General features: G+C 46.3%; 1 protein-coding gene across 2 annotated transcripts; it reads right to left on the bottom strand.

Moving 5' to 3' along the window:
- Positions 1-66: 66 nt before the first annotated feature.
- On the bottom strand, positions 67-15,454 carry ing4 (inhibitor of growth family member 4). 2 transcript variants are annotated; one of them, XM_012967634.3, is made up of 8 exons: positions 15,330-15,454; positions 8,838-8,909; positions 8,588-8,754; positions 7,278-7,392; positions 6,921-7,074; positions 6,648-6,792; positions 4,715-4,776; positions 67-3,407 (listed from the first exon to the last, which is right to left on the bottom strand). In XM_012967634.3, the coding sequence occupies exons 1-8, from the start codon at positions 15,439-15,441 to the stop codon at positions 3,368-3,370; spliced, it is 867 nt and encodes a 288-aa protein (XP_012823088.2). In that variant the 5' UTR covers positions 15,442-15,454; the 3' UTR covers positions 67-3,367. The 2 variants fall into 2 exon arrangements, with proteins under 2 accessions (XP_012823088.2, XP_012823089.2); XM_012967635.3 differs by having other exon boundaries at positions 6,921-7,029; positions 15,330-15,453.
- Between the last annotated feature and the right edge of the window lie 2,402 nt (positions 15,455-17,856).

Below are 17,856 nucleotides of genomic sequence, written 5' to 3'. Positions count from 1 at the left end.
ATCTACCCACAAAAGTCCATTTTATGAACCAAAAACTATATCGGAATAAAGGAAAAACAAAATACAGATTTTTCTTTATCAGTTTATTTTCAACAAGAAAAAAAAAACAAAAAACATTATTGGACCAATGAGCGCTCGGCGCTGGGAGAGGAGTTCTGTCGAAGTGTTCAGTACAGAGAGCGTTAGTGTTAGAGAGCGTCCAGCTGATCCAGTAAACAGATTGTCAGAGGGTTCGGCGAGGGGAGTCCGGGACATACAAAATGTAGTTAATGTTAAAAAGGTAAATAAATAAGGATGCGCTGACCTAACATGGCGAATAACACACACTCAAAGGGGTAGTTCACCTTGAAATTAACTTGGTATGATGTAGACATTGGTATTCTGAGACAGATTTGCACTTGCTTTTCATTTTTTGTAGCTTTTCAGCAGCTATCTGGTTGCTAGGGTCCTGTTTACCTTAGCAACTAGGCAGTGGTGTGAATGAGAGACCGGAATATGAATAGAAAAGGCACAAAAAAAAAATAAGGAATAAAAAGTAACAAAAATAAAATTGAGTTTTTTTGGCTAGCGGGGTCAGTGACCCCCATGTGAAAGCTGGAAACATGTACAAAGAAGGCAAATAATTCAAAAACTATAAAAAAGGCCAATTGCAAAGTTGCTAGGAGTAGTACATTCCATAACATACTAAAAGATATCTTAAAAGGTGAACCGCCCCTTTAACAAAGAGATCCAAACACTCACACACTTGGCCAGGTTCCTGTGTAACCGTTGCAATAGGAAACACTGCGCACATATGGACACAATGAAAACTGTTTAGCACCAACTCTGATAAGGAAAGAACAGGGGTTCTAGTGTTTGGGTGAAAGCCAGGCAGAAAGCCAGCACAAATGTGCAGGAAAGTAACAGCCGGACCCAATGGAATGTGAGAAGCCAAATGTGCTGCTCCGATATCTCACGTTAAAGGGGAACTAAACCCTACAAAGAATAAAGCTAGAAATGCTGTTTTTTTAATGTATTGAACTTACTGTACCAGCAGAGATTTAGCAGCCCTATAACAGATCCAGCTTCCATAGGACCTCTCCAGCTTGGCTCCTAATAGGCCCCTCTGTTGTATGTCAGTGGCACAGCACGTGCTCAGTCTGCTTGGGGCTGTTGTTGACAAGCTTAGGGGGTCATTCAACCACCAAAGCAGATTCTACAGGGCTTACTATTACATTCTGATGCAGAATGCACTGGTTTCTGAGCTGCCATGTAATGGGAATTGGAATTCATGAATAATCGGCTTTGTATCATGAATATATATTTTTATCCCATAATTCCAGCTGCCACAACTGTGTCTGATGCATCAAAATGACTACAACTGTGCTTGCATTTTGCTGCAGATTGACTCTTAATTAATTTCTTAATTAACTGCCTAATTGTGTCTATTTTAGAGCACCTTCACGTGCGGGTACTTTTATAAATGATCCCCTAATGCAGTGATCCCCAACCAGTGGCTATGGGGTAATATATTGCTCACCGCCCCCTTTGCCGTTGCCCCCAGTGGCCTCAAAGTAGGAGCCATTTTTACATTTCTGGCTTGGGGGCAAGTTTTGGGGGCACAGAGACACAATTTTACCCCAAGCAGAACCTACTGCAGGCTAACAGTCCCCATGGGGCCAAATAGCCAATCACAGGCCTTATTTGGCATCCCCAAGGAACTTGTTTCATGCTTGTGTGGCTCCCCAGTAGGTTGGGGATCCCTGCCCTAACGTGTAGCATTTCTAGCCTACTACTTTAGTAAGGCTACAGAGAGGGAGATCAGTAAGGAGATTCTTACAGGAGGGTATGAAGATAATAAGCAGCTGGAGGGACATGTACAGAGCAGAAATCTAGAGGAAATAAAGCCAGAAGATATGAAATTACTTCATAAACCTGAAACAAATAAACATTTGAATTTCTGTCATGGAGGCAAGTTGTGGTTGGATAAAAACCACCTGTATTGCCACACAGAGCTTCCTATAGGCTGCCAGTCCAGATAGGGGCTACCAAATAGCCAATCACAGCCCTTATTGGGCACCCCAGGAACAATTTTTCATGCTTGCGTTGGTCCCCAAGTCTTTTTACATTTAAACATGGCTTATGGGTTAAAAAAAAAATTGGGGACCCCTGCGGTAGTGGATGCAATGATTGGAATTGGTAAGGACATACCAGTTATTTCTATGCTTTATATGTCAAACGGTTTCACTCAAAGCAGAAAAAGTTAACTTTTAGTATGTTATCGAATGACCTATTCTAAACAACCTTTCAATTGGTCTTCCTTATTTATTTGTTATAGTTTTTGAATTATTTGCCACCTTCTTCCAACTCTTTGCCGTTTTTAAATGGGGGTCGCTGACCCCAGCAGCAAAAAAAAAACTATTGCTCTGTGAGGCTCCAGTTTTATTGTTACTTTCTGTAAGTTTCTTTTCTATTCAGGTATATATTCATATACCAGTCTTTCATCCAAACCACTCCCTAAGTTTGGAGTTTCAGCCCCTATGTGGTTGCTAGGGTAAGTCGGACCCTAGCAACCACATAGGGGTGATGAAATTCCAAATTCAGAGCTCCTGAATATTAAAAATGAAGACCAACTGCAAACTGTCTTAGAATATTACTCTCTACATCATACTAAAAGTTAACGCAAAGGTGAACAACCCTTTTATGCTTAGTGAGACCATAGCTACTCATACCCCCAAAACCCTAGCGCAAGGGGAAACAAGGGACACCCCCAACACTGAATATCATTTCTGCCCTTGTGTTAGGAGGGGTAACTCCTGTATATAGTATTCTAAGCCCAATAATGTGGGGGCTGTCATACAACAGCAATGAATGGTTTGGCACAGCGGTAGAAATTAACGGGGGGGTGTCACTATGCTACAAAAGATGTGAATAATAAAAACGAAAGATGAGCTGTAGTGCAGGGTAATTGGTGGCACGCCAGATGCTGCTGAACTACAATTCTTTGCCCCCCAACAACCGTAGAAGTTCAGTAACATGAGGAGGATTCCCCTGTCTGTAGTGAGTACAAACAACTGCACGTAGATACAGTAAGAATAAGGGGGGTTCCAGGTATAACTGTGTAACAGGTACTCCCTTTCCACTTTATAAAATACCCTGCAGGCAGTTACAGAGCCATGTTCTCTGACATTAACACAGGACTCCTGCCTTGGGCAACGAGAGGGCAGCCAAGAGGCAGTGGGGGGGGGGGGCTCCTAATACTGTCAGTAACATAAGCTGCAATACGTCTCTCTTGGAAGACACAGCAGAGGGTCACAGGAGTACACCCACCCAAGTAATCCGTGCCCCCAACCCCCCCCCCCCCCCGGAGAAATCCGCGCTTCCAACCCTATTTTTTCTTCCGCTCCTGGGAACAGCGTGGGCAGAACCTAAAGGGGAAATGAAAACGCAGTGAGAAGTGACAGACAGGAATACATACAGTATGTTTGGCAAAGGCAAGAGCTGGGGGTGAAATGGTAACGAGGTGAGGAGGAGAGGCATAAATCATTATATTTCTGAGCTGGAAAATCAATCTTGCTAGTAGGCTGTACAGAGAGATCCCATGAAACTATAGAATATCCCACTGTACTAAGCACAATTCAGCAGGAACAGCCCCCTAAGTTTGCTCATAGCCTGTAGAGAGACATACCATAAAACTATGGCAGCATAGGGATTCCCCTGTACTAAGCACAATTCAGCAGGAACAGCCCCCTAAGTTTGCTCATAGCCTGTACAGAGAGATACCATAAAACTATGGCAGCATAGGGATTCCCCTGTACTAAGCACAATTCAGCAGGAACAGCCCCCTAAGTTTGCTCATAGCCTGTACAGAGAGATACCATAAAACTATGGCAGGCATAGGGATTCCCCTGTACTAAGCACAATTCAGCAGGAACAGCCCCCTAAGTTTGCCCATAGCCTGTACAGAGAGATACCATAAAACTATGGCACATAGTGATTCCCCTGTACTAAGCACAATTCAGCAGGAACAGCCCCCTAAGTTTGCTCATAGCCTGTACAGAGAGATACCATAAAACTATGGCAGCATAGGGATTCCCCTGTACTAAGCACAATTCAGCAGGAACAGCCCCCTAAGTTTGCTCATAGCCTGTACAGAGAGATACCATAAAACTATGGCACATAGTGATTCCCCTGTACTAAGCACAATTCAGCAGGAACAGCCCATAAATTTGCTCATAGCCTGTACAGAGAGATACCTTAGTGCTGGAAGAGAAGAAAGCAGTTCAGTTTGTACAAGGCTGCCTGCCAGTCTCACACACAGTAACTAAATCCAGCAGAAATCAGCCTCCCCCGTGTCACTGAGCAGTGCAAGGAAAGAGACACGTTCCAAGGGGACTATTACCAGAATGGCCAAGAGAAGCTGGGATGCTATTTTAAGAAACCAATATGAGGAGAAACCTCAGATTTACTATTAAATGTTTTAACTATCAACCTCAGTAATCTCCTTAAATGATTTCTCAGCTATTCAAGCCCTAGGCGAGTGCTTTGGGTACAACTGGGAACCATCCTATCAACCAAGGGACAAACGTAAGCAGCAAGAGTAAGTGGGACAGTGGATTTGGCTGAAAACCTGGGAAACCAAGTAGGAAGGAGAAATGAGCATGAAAAAATGAATATGTGGGAATGTAAAAAAAATATGTATAAAAAAAAAATAAAATAAAAAGATGATATTCACCATTTCCCGCGAGGTTTTGTGGCAAGTCCGACGCAAGCAAAGTGAAACCATTCGATGGAGCACTATGAAAAGATTGGTAAAGACATAAGCAGGTCATATATGATCTGTACATACATGTATCTATGTAAGGAAGGGTGCTACAGTGAGAAAGTCATACGTTGCTTCATTTTATAATTCTCCCTCAAAGTACATTTACATGTGACTAAGTCTGTATTTAACTACCTATCCCTCCACAGGGCCGCTGTCTGGGAGGGAGAAGGGGTGCTGTTGTGCTGGGCCTCCGTAAAAATCTGCTTCGGAAGGGGGGCCCGGCCGTGGCGTGAAAGTTACACAAATTGCGTAAGTTGTATATAAGGTTACGTTGAAACTTCCGCAATTTACGTAACTTCCGCAAAAGATGCCAAGAAAACGTAAGAAACTGGCGTAACTTGCCTAGCAACTTAGGAAACTTGCGTACAAGCAAAAGGCAAAGTAGAGAAGGGGCAGAAGGGGCAAACTCCACTCCCCCCCAATGAATTAAACAACTTATAGGTAAATTCTACTTCCCACAATGAACTGACTCACTTATTAGCACATTTATTATTCATTTTAACTATTTATATCAACTATTATAGTGAAACACCAGCTGTTTATTTTACTGAATTTTATTAGTATTTCCTATATGAAGTTTCAGCAGGGGAATGACTGGTTAAAGGAGACATACTGGATAAATGGGGTAAAACCCTAACCCTGTAGGCAATTATGAATAATATACGGCGCTGGTTTCCCTTTGGGCTAAACATTAATCCTATCTGTAACAATGGCCCATTTATTGGAGCTCCTTATAGATCCTATCTCTTCTCTGTCCGAGTTTGAAATGGAGAGTGGGCGTGTCCTAATGGTCCCTGCCAGAAGCACAGTAGGAGGGGGATAGCCAATCACAGCCCTGCACTCCACAAGCAATGACAGGCTTCAGTTCCCAATCAGGTCAGCCTAGCTGCTGATTGGTTCCTATCCTGCAGTGTACGGAGGACCGCCGGCTTCCCAGCTCATCCAGAGAATTCAGCCAGCAGGAAATAGAACAGATGGGCAGGGCTAGTGGGGTTATGGGGGAATTTCTCAATAAATCAGGAGTATAATTCCCTGGTACATTCATAATTTTTATAGGATATGTCTCCTTTAATGGGCCCCACAGCAACATCATTGGGCTCCTACACTTACGCAATCTACGTAACTTGCGCAAAAACTTACTTTACTTCCACAGAAACTTGCATAACTTATGTATAAACACCACTGACCCCCAATGAAAAGACTGACAAGTTATTGAGCCCCTAAACATACGCAGTTCACGTGACTTATGCAAAAACGTACATAACTTTCATACCAAGCAATGGCAGGGCCGGGGCAGGAAGGAGATTACATTTAGGGCAAACTCCACTGTTACTGAACTGAGCATTATTTAGCACATTAATTAATCTCTGTCTATGAACTGCTTAATATAGAGTAACATCAGCTGTTTATAATGCACACACAAGGGGCGTGGCCAAAATGTTGGCACTGTGCATTTGTGCTCATGGGGGGCCCATATAAATAAGTTCCTGATGGCAGCTCTGTCCCTCCATAAACACGTACTTCATACCAAAAACACTGAGCCATACTACTGGGCACAGAAGTGTCACGAGATGCTTCCTGCTTCAGTAAATTAAGCTGTTTGACAACAGTCATTCATGGTATCAGCAGAGTCAAAAGTAATATTTATGTATATTTCAAAGGCTTTAGGGAATTGAAACACTTTCCTTCAACTAGAAGTGGACCTGCAGAGACCCACATCCCTATACAAAACTCTAGAACCTCCCCCTAATTACGGATACATTTTGTGGTTTGGCTTTTGGTAACACAGCTTGGTGGCCATCAACTGAACAGAATAAGCCCCCGCAAAGGATTTCATACTCACGTCTGGATTGTCACAGCCGATCATCTCTCCATAAGAGACCTGGTGGCACAGGCAGTAGGTGGGCTCATTGGGGTCTACAGGCATATCCAGAACATCTGATGGGTGCACTTTTCCGAAATTTCCTGCCGGGGCCCCATACTCAGCCCTGAGGATAAGAAAGAAGTGACTGAGTTTTATTTAACCTGCTTTATGTAAACAGCAGCAGTGCCTTACAAATCCTACAGATATTAACCCCAGCTTATATAAGAAGAACTCTCTTCCTCTCAAACTTACGTCTGTACGAGTTTGATTTTCTTCTGAGTGTTCTTTGCAGCCTCATCATCTGAGTTCTTGACCTTGGACCTCACTTTTGCAGCTTTCTTTTCCTTCTGTCCTCTGCCCTCTGCAGGGAGGATAATCAAAGTGTTATCCCAGTTGAGGACAGGAACTATGGGGGTAAAGAACCATATCTAGTGGTTAAGAAAACACAATTGAGGGGGCAGTTTGGCATGGCTAGGGGTCCCAAGGTAAGGGAATGGCATGGGAATAAAATGACCCTAGAGTAGTAGCAGGACAGAAACATAAAGGGAGGTAGGTGGTGTCTGTAATGGGCTCCTAATCTGTCACCGTTACAAACAGAAATATACTCACTCTTCTTGCCCTTGCTGGAGCAACTGTCATAGTCACTCGATTCAATGTGTTTCTCCTTCAGATCAGCTTCGAAACGAGCAAGGTCTGTATCCAGCCTTCTGATGTGCTTGTCTACCTGCAGGAACAGGGGCAGCAGGGTAATCTATTTATACAGGTATTACATTAACATTACATTACACCCAGTATTCAGAATGCTCAGCTCTTGGGGTTTTCCAGATAACGGGGTTTTCCATAATTTGGATTACCATATCTTAAGTCTACTGGAACATCATTATAATAAAAAATAAACCCAATGGGGCTGATTTGCCCCAATAAGGGGTAATTATATCTTAGTTGGGATCAAGTACAGGTACTGTTTTATTATTACAGAGAAAAGGGAATCATTTAACCATGAAATAAACCCAATAGGGCTGTTCTGCCCCAATAAGGGGTAATTATATCTTAGTTGGGATCAAGGACAGGTACTGTTTTATTATTACAGAGAAAAGGGAATCATTTAACCATTAAATAAACCCAATAGGACTGTTCTGCCCCCAATAAGGATTATTTATATCTTAGTTGGGATCAAGTACAGGTACTGCTTTATTATTACAGAGAAAAGGGAATCATTTAACCATTAAATAAACCCAATAGGGCTGTTCTGCCCCCAATAAGGATTATTTATATCTTAGTTGGGATCAAGTACAGGTACTGTTTTATTATTACAGAGAAAAGGGAATCATTTAACCATTAAATAAACCCAATAGGGCTGTTCTGCCCCCAATAAGGGGTAATTATATCTTAGTTGGGATCAAGTACAGGTACTGTTTTATTATTACAGAGAAAAGGGAATCATTTAGCCATTAAATAAACCCAATAGGGCTGTTCTGCCCCCAATAAGGGGTAATTATATCTTAGTTGGGATCAAGTACAGGTACTGTTTTATTATTACAGAGAAAAGGGAATCATTTAACCATTAAATAAACCCAATAGGGCTGTTCTGCCCCCAATTAGGATTATTTATATCTTAGTTGGGATCAAGTACAGGTACTGTTTTATTATTACAGAGAAAAGGGAATCATTTAACCATGAAATAAACCCAATAGGACTGTTCTGCCCCAATAAGGAGTAATTATATCTTAGTTGGGATCAAGTACAGGTACTGTTTTATTATTACAGAGAAAAGGGATATTATTTTTGAAAATCTGAATTATTTGATTAAAACTAATTTTGCTCTCTATATTACTGCAAATAAGGAGACATGCCGGCTCATTAACACATTTATATAACAACCATGGGCTTGCTATATGTCCTGCAGGTGTTGTCCTTACCATCTCATACGTCTGCATAGCCAGTTGAACTTTGTCGTCGCCATATTCCTTGCATTTGCCATAAGCCTCTTGCACTTGCCTCAGAAGCTGCAGCTTCTCCTCAGAATTCATGGAGCGAGCGTTGCTCATGTACTGGCAGGACAACCGGTCGATGTGACATTTCAGGTCTGATGAGGGATGAGAATGTGAGAAAGGCAAGGGCCACAAACACAGAGCAGCCTGTTATAGAGTCGGCGGCCCAAGTACTCACCTTCTGTTCTCTGGTCAAGATCTCTCATCAGCTGAAAGTTCCTCTGCAGTTCAAAGGGTAAGTTTTCTATACCTGTAACAAATACACAGCAACTATAAATATACATTTTATCAGGTTAGTACTGCATTTTAACCAGCTTTATTTCCCAGAGGGCAAACCAATCAGGAAAACATTATGGTGTAAAATTCAGGAAAATGGGCTATAAAACCCAGTGCAGGGCCAAACCCAGGCAGCGCCCCCCACCTTTGAACTCCCTCCCCACAAAGTTAAGTAACTAGTGGGTGGCGCAGAGGGTTGCCAGGTTGGCGGTTTTCCTGCTAAATTGCACTACTAATTTAAAGCACTGGCGGGTTTACAAAGTACAAACCCGCTAAGGTACAGTTTTTGCCTTTTTTTTGGAGCCTTAGTGGGTTTGTAAACTAGCCAAAGTTTTTTCCCCTAGTGTGCCTGTTCCACTTGTTTCTAACAATTAGCCTACAGCTAGGATAATATACAACTACAATACCCAGCATGCAATTGGACAGTATAGACAGAGGCTTCGTTTTGTATTCCTTTTTGCTCTTTTAGGCTCAACCTGTCTGTTCTACAACCTGCTCCCTGCTCTATAGGGTATGTGATTGTACTGTTACTTTCTACTGGGATGTGGGGCAGTTCTACCCCCTGCTCTATAGGGTATGTGATTGTACTGTTACTTTCTACTGGGATGTGGGGCAATTCTACCCCCTGCTCTATAGGGTATGTGATTGTACTGTTACTTTCTACTGGGATGTGGGGGCAGTTCTACCCCCTGCTCCCTGCTCTATAGGGTATGTGATTGTACTGTTACTTTCTACTGGGATGTGGGGCAGTTCTACCCCCTGCTCTATAGGGAATGTGATTGTACTGTTACTTTCTACTGGGATGTGGGGCAGTTCTACCCCCTGCTCCCTGCTCTATAGGGTATGTGATTGTACTGTTACTTTTCTACTGGGATGTGGGGGCAGTTCTACCCCCTGCTCCCTGCTCTATAGGGTATGTGATTGTACTGTTACTTTCTACTGGGATGTGGGGCAGTTCTACCCCCTGCTCCCTGCTCTATAGGGTATGTGATTGTACTGTTACTTTCTACTGGGATGTGGGGCAGTTCTACCCCCTGCCTCCCTGCTCTATAGGGTATGTAATTGTACTGTTACTTTCTACTGGATGTGGGGCAGTTCTACCCCTGCTGCTCTATAGGGTATGTGATTGTACTGTTACTTTCTACTGGGATGTGGGGCAGTTCTACCCCTGCTCCCTGCTCTATAGGGTATGTGATTGTACTGTTACTTTCTACTGGGATGTGGGGCAGTTCTACCCCCTGCCCTGCTCTATAGGGTATGTGATTGTACTGTTACTTTCTACTGGGATGTGGGGCAGTTTACCCCTGCTCTATAGGGTAATGCTGTTACTTTCTACGGGATGTGGGGCAGTTCTACCCCCTGCTCTGCTCTATAGGGTATGTGATTGTACTGTTACTTTCTACTGGGAACTGCTGCTCTATAGGGCACTGTTACTTAACCTTGCTCTCTACTGTTGCATTCTACCCCCTGCTGATAGGGTATGTATTTACTGTACTTTCTACTGGGATGTGGGGCAGTTCTACCCCTGCTCTATAGGGTATGTGATTGTACTGTTACTTTCTACTGGGATGTGGGGCAGTTCTACCCCCTGCTCTATAGGATTGTACTGTTACTTTCTACTGGGATGTGGGCAGTTCTACCCCCTGCTCCCTGCTCTATAGGGTATGTGATTGTACTGTTACTTTCTACTGGGATGTGGGGCAGTTCTACCCCCTGCTCTATAGGGTATGTGATTGTACTGTTACTTTCTACTGGGATGTGGGCAGTTCTACCCCCTGCTCTATAGGGTATGTGATTGTACTGTTACTTTCTACTGGGATGTGGGCAGTTCTACCCCCTGCTCTAGGGATGTGATTGTACTGTTACTTTCTACTGGGATGTGGGGCAGTTCTACCCCCTGCTCTATAGGGTATGTGATTGTACTGTTACTTTCTACTGGGATGTGGGGCAGTTCTACCCCCTGCTCTATAGGGTATGTGATTGTACTGTTACTTTCTACTGGGATGTGGGCAGTTCTACCCCCTGCTCTATAGGGTATGTGATTGTACTGTTACTTTCTACTGGGATGTGGGCAGTTCTACCCCCTGCTCTATAGGGTATGTGATTGTACTGTTACTTTCTACTGGGATGTGGGGCAGTTCTACCCCCTGCTCTATAGGGATGTGATTGTACTGTTACTTTCTACTGGGATGTGGGGCAGTTCTACCCCCTGCTCTATAGCTGTTACTTTCTACTGGGATGTGGGGCAGTTCTACCCCCTGCTCCCTGCTCTATAGGGTATGTGATTGTACTGTTACTTTCTACTGGGATGTGGGGCAGTTCTACCCCCTGCTCTATAGGGTATGTGATTGTACTGTTACTTTCTACTGGGATGTGGGGCAGTTCTACCCCCTGCTCCCTGCTCTATAGGGTTATGTGATTGTACTGTTACTTTCTACTGGGATGTGGGGCAGTTCTACCCCCTGCTCCCTGCTCTATAGGGTATGTGATTGTACTGTTACTTTCTACTGGGATGTGGGGCAGTTCTACCCCCTGCTCTATAGGGTATGTGATTGTACTGTTACTTTCTACTGGGATGGGGGCAGTTCTACCCCCTGCTCCCTGCTCTATAGGGTATGTGATTGTACTGTTACTTTCTACTGGGATGTGGCGGCAGTTCTACCCCCTGCTCCCTGCTCTATAGGGTATGTGATTGTACTGTTACTTTCTACTGGGATGTGGGGCAGTTCTACCCCCTGCTCCCTGCTCTATAGGGTATGTGATTGTACTGTTACTTTCTACTGGGATGTGGGGCAGTTCTACCCCCTGCTCTATAGGGTATGTGATTGTACTGTTACTTTCTACTGGGATGTGGGGCAGTTCTACCCCCTGCTCTATAGGGTATGTGATTGTACTGTTACTTTCTACTGGGATGTGGGCAGTTCTACCCCCTGCTCCCTGCTCTATAGGGTATGTGATTGTACTGTTACTTTCTACTGGGATGTGGGGCAGTTCTACCCCCTGCTCCCTGCTCTATAGGGTATGTGATTGTACTGTTACTTTCTACTGGGATGTGGGGCAGTTCTACCCCCTGCTCCCTGCTCTATAGGGTATGTGATTGTACTGTTACTTTCTACTGGGATGTGGGGCAGTTCTACCCCTGCTCTATAGGGTATGTGATTGTACTGTTACTTTCTACTGGGATGTGGGGCCTCTATAGGCTGTAGTTACTTTCTACCCCCTGCTCTATGCTCTATAGGGTATGTGATTGTACTGTTACTTTCTACTGGGATGTGGGGCAGTCTACCCCCTGCTCCCTGTTCTATAGGGTGTGTGATTGTACTGTTACTTTCTACTGGGATGTGGGGCAGTTCTACCCCCTGCTCCCTGTTCTATAGGGTGTGTGATTGTACTGTTACTTTCTACTGGGATGTGGGGCAGTTCTACCCCCTGCTCCCTGTTCTATAGGGTGTGTGATTGTACTGTTACTTTCTACTGGGATGTGGGGCAGTTCTACCCCCTGCTCCCTGCTCTATAGGGTATGTGATTGTACTGTTACTTTCTACTAGGATGTGGGGGCAGTTCTACCCCTGCTCCCTGCTCTATAGGGTATGTGATTGTACTGTTACTTTCTACTGGGATGTGGGGCAGTTCTACCCCCTGCTCCCTGTTCTATAGGGTATGTGATTGTACCGCTACTTTCTACTGGGATGTGGGGCAGTTCTGCAGTTGACCCTTAAGCTATAACTTTCCGGATATCTTGGGGCTGCTGAGAGTTGTAGTTTAACGCACCCATATGTATATGAAATCTGGGGTTAATGCAACATTCGGAATGTATTTCTGTAGTGACTTCCCAGCTGGACTGGGCACAGAGGGAATTATCAGCCATCACAGTAACTGGAGAGGGGGCACAGAGCATGGGTAGTGATTATATGATTTAAAAAGGCAGGTTTTCCAGAATACACTTTAAATTTTAAGATTTTTTTTTTCATTGCGCATATTGGATTATTTTTGGGCTAGTTTCAAAGTGGCTTTTGGCTAGTTTTTTGCTGGTTTTAGGACTGACTTTGGCTAGTCTGGAAAGATAAATCAGGCAACCCTGGGTGGGGGCTATGCAGAGATAAGAGCAGAGGGGGTGGCAGCGAGCAGGATCGCCAATGCGCATCGTAGTGCTCCCTCAGGGACCCCCCAAGTGATGTAAGAAGTGACAGGGGGGATGTGTATAAGCAATGAGAGCGGCAAACAAAAGCTATTAGGGAAAGCTGAACTAGGGGAATTCGGGCAGAAGAAGTGTGCAGCACCCCCCATGCCTACCCCTAAGTTACAGCCCCAGAACCTGGCAAAAGCCAGGCCATACGCTACAGCCCCAGAACCTGGCAAAAGCCAGGCCATACGCTACAGCCCCAGAACCTGGCAAAAGCCAGGCCATACGCTACAGCCCCAGAACCTGGCAAAAGCCAGGCCATACGCTACAGCCCCAGAACCTGGCAAAAGCCAGGCCATACGCTACAGCCCCAGAACCTGGCAAAAGCCAGGCCATACGCTACAGCCCCAGAACCTGGCAAAAGCCAGGCCATACGCTACAGCCCCAGAACCTGGCAAAAGCCAGGCCATACGCTACAGCCCCAGAACCTGGCAAAAGCCAGGCCATACGCTACAGCCCCAGAACCTGGCAAAAGCCAGGCCATACGCTACAGCCCCAGAACCTGGCAAAAGCCAGGCCATACGCTACAGCCCCAGAACCTGGCAAAAGCCAGGCCATACGCTACAGCCCCAGAACCTGGCAAAAGCCAGGCCATACGCTACAGCCCCAGAACCTGGCAAAAGCCAGGCCATACGCTACAGCCCCAGAACCTGGCAAAAGCCAGGCCATACGCTACAGCCCCAGAACCTGGCAAAAGCCAGGCCATACGCTACAGCCCCAGAACCTGGCAAAGCCAGGCCATACGCTACAGCCCCAGAACCGCAAAAGCCAGGCCATACGCTACAGCCCCAGAACCTGGCAAAGCCAGGGCCATACGCTACAGCCCCAGAACCTGGCAAAAGCCAGGCCATACGCTACAGCCCCAGAACCTGGCAAAAGCCAGGCCATACGCTACAGCCCCAGAACCTGGCAAAAGCCAGGCCATACGCTACAGCCCCAGAACCTGGCAAAAAAGCCAAGGCCATACGCTACAACCCCAGAACCTGGCAAAAGCCAGGCCATACGCTACAGCCCCAGAACCTGGCAAAAGCCAGACCATACGCTACAGCCCAGAACCTGGCAAAAGCCAGGCCATACGCTTACAGCCCCAGAACCTGGCAAAAGCCAGGCCATACGCTACAGCCCCAGAACCTGGCAAAAGCCAGGCCATACGCTACAGCCCCAGAACCTGGCAAAAGCCAGGCCATACGATACAGCCCCAGAACCTGGCAAAAGCCAGGCCATACGCTACAGCCCCAGAACCTGGCAAAAGCCAGGCCATACGCTACAGCCCCAGAACCTGGCAAAAAGCCAGGCCATACGCTACAGCCCCAGAACCTGGCAAAAGCCAGGCCATACGCTACAGCCCAGAACCTGGGCAAAAGCCAGGCCATACGCTACAGCCCCAGAACCTGGCAAAAGCCACGCCATACGCTACAGCCCCAGAACCTGGCAAAAGCCAGGCCATACGCTACAGCCCCAGAACCTGGCAAAAGCCAGGCCATACGCTACAGCCCCAGAACCTGGCAAAAGCCAGGCCATACGCTACAGCCCCAGAACCTGGCAAAAGCCACGCCATACGCTACAGCCCCAGAACGGGGAATACTTTTCATGTAGGACGGGTAACGCTTACCGACAAGCCCTACCATTCCCGGCGCCCCTACCAGTTACTCTGCCATATGGCAAAATCTATTGAGAGACCCCAAGATCGTTCTGTTTTGCCTAATGGAACACACGTCACTCCCAGAAGCTTTACATTATACAGGCACATTTATAGTGACTTGCAAGTGATTTCCAGTCGCTATTGATATCAGCGTCTGTTCCCTGTAATAATGGGAAATGATTTATTAACCCAGACTGGGTTCAGCGACATTACTGTAAAAGCCAGAAGCAGAGAACAGAAAGGGATAAAGAGACACAGCTTTCTGCAGCAATCTCATTCGCACAACTAGAATACTAACAGAATGAGTGTATATTGTGCAGAATGACATTTTTCCCCTTAGTTTTAGGCTAAATACCCCCTATAAATGTGTAGGCTCCCTACTGACACAGGCAGCTGGGCTTCACTGTTGCTTGCACAGAAGTCTCACTTTCCCTCCTTACTGTACATACAAAGCACTTGTTCCCTCAGGCGCTTGCTGAACTATACACCACTCCCCTGCCGGCACTCCTCCCTGCACACACAAGTACGCACCTCCAGCACATAGCTAAAATACACTCGCAATCACTTACTGTCCAAATAATGCTCCAAATACATTCCAGCCGCCATCTTGACAGACAACAAACCGACTTCCGGTCTGTGGTTGAAATGCGAAGCGCTCTGCGGGCCCCAGTTAGCCGCCATATTGGCTGGGGCGGAAGTGAGCGTCCCTACCTGTTAATTCATGCCCTCTGGCGGCAATTATGTGAGAAGCGCGCTAAAATTGCTGTGAAAAGTAAAACATTCGTGTATTTTATACTTTCCAGCACATTTTTCGTTATAAAAAGCACTTGGCTTGTTTATAAATAAAACTAAAAGTCTCACTGCAGTGGCATTTCTATTTAGCAATACTTTCTTATTGTGGCCAGGGCAAAGTATTGATTATAGTATAGGCTAAAGGACTAGTTTGTAATGCTATTATCATTCAGTGAGGGTAATGGTTGTCAGTCAGGGGGGGCAAACACAATCTCTGTTGGAGGGCCACAGGCTGTACTTGGACATACTATGATTTTCTGTAATGGAGAATGTAGGGGCCTAGCTATCATTGGCAGGGCCCCAAGTATAGTGGGGCTGGGGCGCAGGAAAGCTGCAGCTGTAGGCAAAGGATTGGGATATAGTTGGGGGCCCATTCATTAAAGTACGACAGGTACGAATATAAAAAATTTGTATTTTTTCTAAAGTTTACAACTTTTGCGTATTTTCTCCAATATTTTCGTTAATTTGCGCAACTTTTTTGTACTTTGTGACAATTTATGCAACAAAATCGTATTTGTCGCGCCGAGTACGAAAGTACTTGCGAGGCTTCCAAAATCATGCACTGAAGGCATACCTCCCAACATTTGAAAAATGAAAAGAGGGACAAAAAGCAGCGCAGCAATTTTTGGCCACGCCCCAATTGCCACACCCCATTTTTAAAATAGTGCCCACGATGGCCCAATAGACGGCACCCCCATAGACAGTGCCCCCCATACACAGTGCCCCATTTTCCCCCATAAACAGTACCCCCCCCATAGACCATGCCCTCAATTGCCCCACAGACAGTAGCCCCCATACACAGTGCCCCCATAGAAAGTACCCTCCATACACAATGCCCCCATAGAAAGTGCCCCCATACACAGTAGCCCTCCTTACACAGTACCCCCATACAGTGCCCCCATACACAGTCCCCCCCATACACAGTGCCCCCCATACACAGTGACCCCCATACACAGTAGCCCCTCCTTACACAGTGCCCCCCCATACAGTGCCCCCATACACAGTCCCCCCCATACACAGTGACCCCCATACACAGTAGCCCCCCCATACACAGTGCCCCCCATACACAGTAGCCCCCCCCATACACAGTGCCCCCATACACAGTCCCCCCCCATACACAGTGCCCCCCATACACAGTAGCCCCCCCATACACAGTAGCCCCCCCATACACAGTGCCCCCCATACACAGTAGCCCCCCATACACAGTGCCCCCCATACACAGTAGCCCCCCCATACACAGTGCCCCCCATACACAGTGCCCCCCATACACAGTAGCCCCCCCATACACAGTGCCCCCCATACACAGTAGCCCTCCTTACACAGTGCCCCCCCCATACACAGTGCTCCCCATACACAGTGCCCCCCATACACAGTAGCCCCCCCATACACAGTAGCCCCCCCATACACAGTGCCCCCCATACACAGTCACCCCCATACACAGTGCCCCCCATACACAGTGCCCCCCATACACAGTAGCCCCCCCATACACAGTAGCCCCCCCATACACAGTGCCCCCCATACACAGTAGCCCCCCCATACACAGTGCCCCCCATACACAGTAGCCCCCCCACACACAGTGTCCCCCATACACAGTAGCCCCCCACATACAGTAGCCCCCATACACAGTAGCCCCCCCCACACACAGTGCCCCCCATACACAGTAGCCCTCCTTACACAGTGCCCCCCATACACGTGCGCAACCTTATAAAAGGACCTGTAGCCGCCGTACGAGGAGCCGAATAAGGAGCAGGAGCCCAAGAAGAGACGGAGCCGGAGCGCTCCGCTGTAGCCAGCGCGTCCCGCTGGCCTGGATAGTTTAATGAATGTTCTGCATTTCTGTAATGCGAGACATTCATTGAACAATCTGGGACAGCGGGACGCGCTGTAAAAACCGGGACTGTCCCGCGAAAAGCGGGACAGTTGGGGGGTATGACTGAAGGTTCAAAGTCAGAAAGGTTTCCCCGCCGTTTACGATCGTTCGGATACGATAACTTTGTGACTGTCGGATCGCCATTCACCAACGATCGGTTCAATACCAAAATTTCGGGACTTTCGGAACGTAAGTACGAAATCTTCGCATTCAAACTAATGGAATTTTCCACAGACTTTTGCAAACATCAGAAACTATCAGATTTCGTGATTCGGATTCATACTTTAGGCCTTTAGTATAGCAGAGCGTGAAGGCAACACGGGGGCACCGTCACTACATTGCCCAACCTATGTCTCTTTATTTGTAGTTGATTTACAACATAAAGCTGTTGGGAGTTGTATAAGGGAGGTGGCACATGGAGAGATTAGTCTCCA

This window comes from Xenopus tropicalis, chromosome 7 (assembly GCF_000004195.4).
Source record: "Xenopus tropicalis strain Nigerian chromosome 7, UCB_Xtro_10.0, whole genome shotgun sequence".
Classification (NCBI taxonomy): Eukaryota; Metazoa; Chordata; class Amphibia; order Anura; family Pipidae; genus Xenopus; species Xenopus tropicalis.
Note: the sequence above shows the minus strand (reverse complement) of the source record. Positions and strands in the feature narration are given on the sequence as shown.